We start from the raw sequence: 580 nt of genomic DNA on the forward strand, positions 1-580 counted from the left end.
TAAATCTACACACGCACCGGTAGGCCCTACCTACCTGCTTGTGTCTTGCTATCCTTCCTGGGTAGATCCTCCATGCTTTCGGGAGGGGTAGCAAACTCGTTGTCTGAGCCAGTGTGGGCGAGTGAGTGTTTCTGCTGCACGCGTGCGGACTGGCGGTCGTTTGTTTGCGAAACCACGTGCAACCGACCCAGATCCATAATGGCCAGGGCACCCTGGGGAGTCGTACAGTCTATAAATAGAATGGAGAGCGGTCTATAAATAGAATGGCGGGAGACCTCTAATTATAGAACACAATGGAAGGGTAAATATGGCTAAAGAACCGACCCAGATCCATACTGACCAGCGCACTCTCTGGATCATCGAGTCTATAAATATAACAATGTATTGCAATCTATTAATAGACTCGATATCGTACGTCTCTCGTCCATCTAACAACATCCAAGCAATGTCCTTTTTAATTGATACTGTAATGATTAATACTACTTTTTTAGAATTAAAAGTATTTATATTTGGTACTACTTTAATAAGTATTAATTTGTAGATTGCATTGCTTATATAGCCCATACCCACCAATAAATGC

The 580-nt window shown here is 42.9% G+C and overlaps 1 protein-coding gene across 1 annotated transcript; it reads right to left on the minus strand.

Moving 5' to 3' along the window:
• Positions 1-26: 26 nt before the first annotated feature.
• On the minus strand, positions 27-229 carry SARC_16624 (hypothetical protein; the record flags this gene model as incomplete). Its single annotated transcript, XM_014289270.1, has 1 exon — positions 27-229. A coding segment is annotated over one exon (203 nt), but the record flags the coding sequence as incomplete, so codon positions are not given.
• Between the last annotated feature and the right edge of the window lie 351 nt (positions 230-580).

This window comes from Sphaeroforma arctica (genome assembly GCF_001186125.1).
Source record: "Sphaeroforma arctica JP610 unplaced genomic scaffold supercont1.8537, whole genome shotgun sequence".
NCBI classification, from domain to species: domain Eukaryota; class Ichthyosporea; order Ichthyophonida; genus Sphaeroforma; species Sphaeroforma arctica.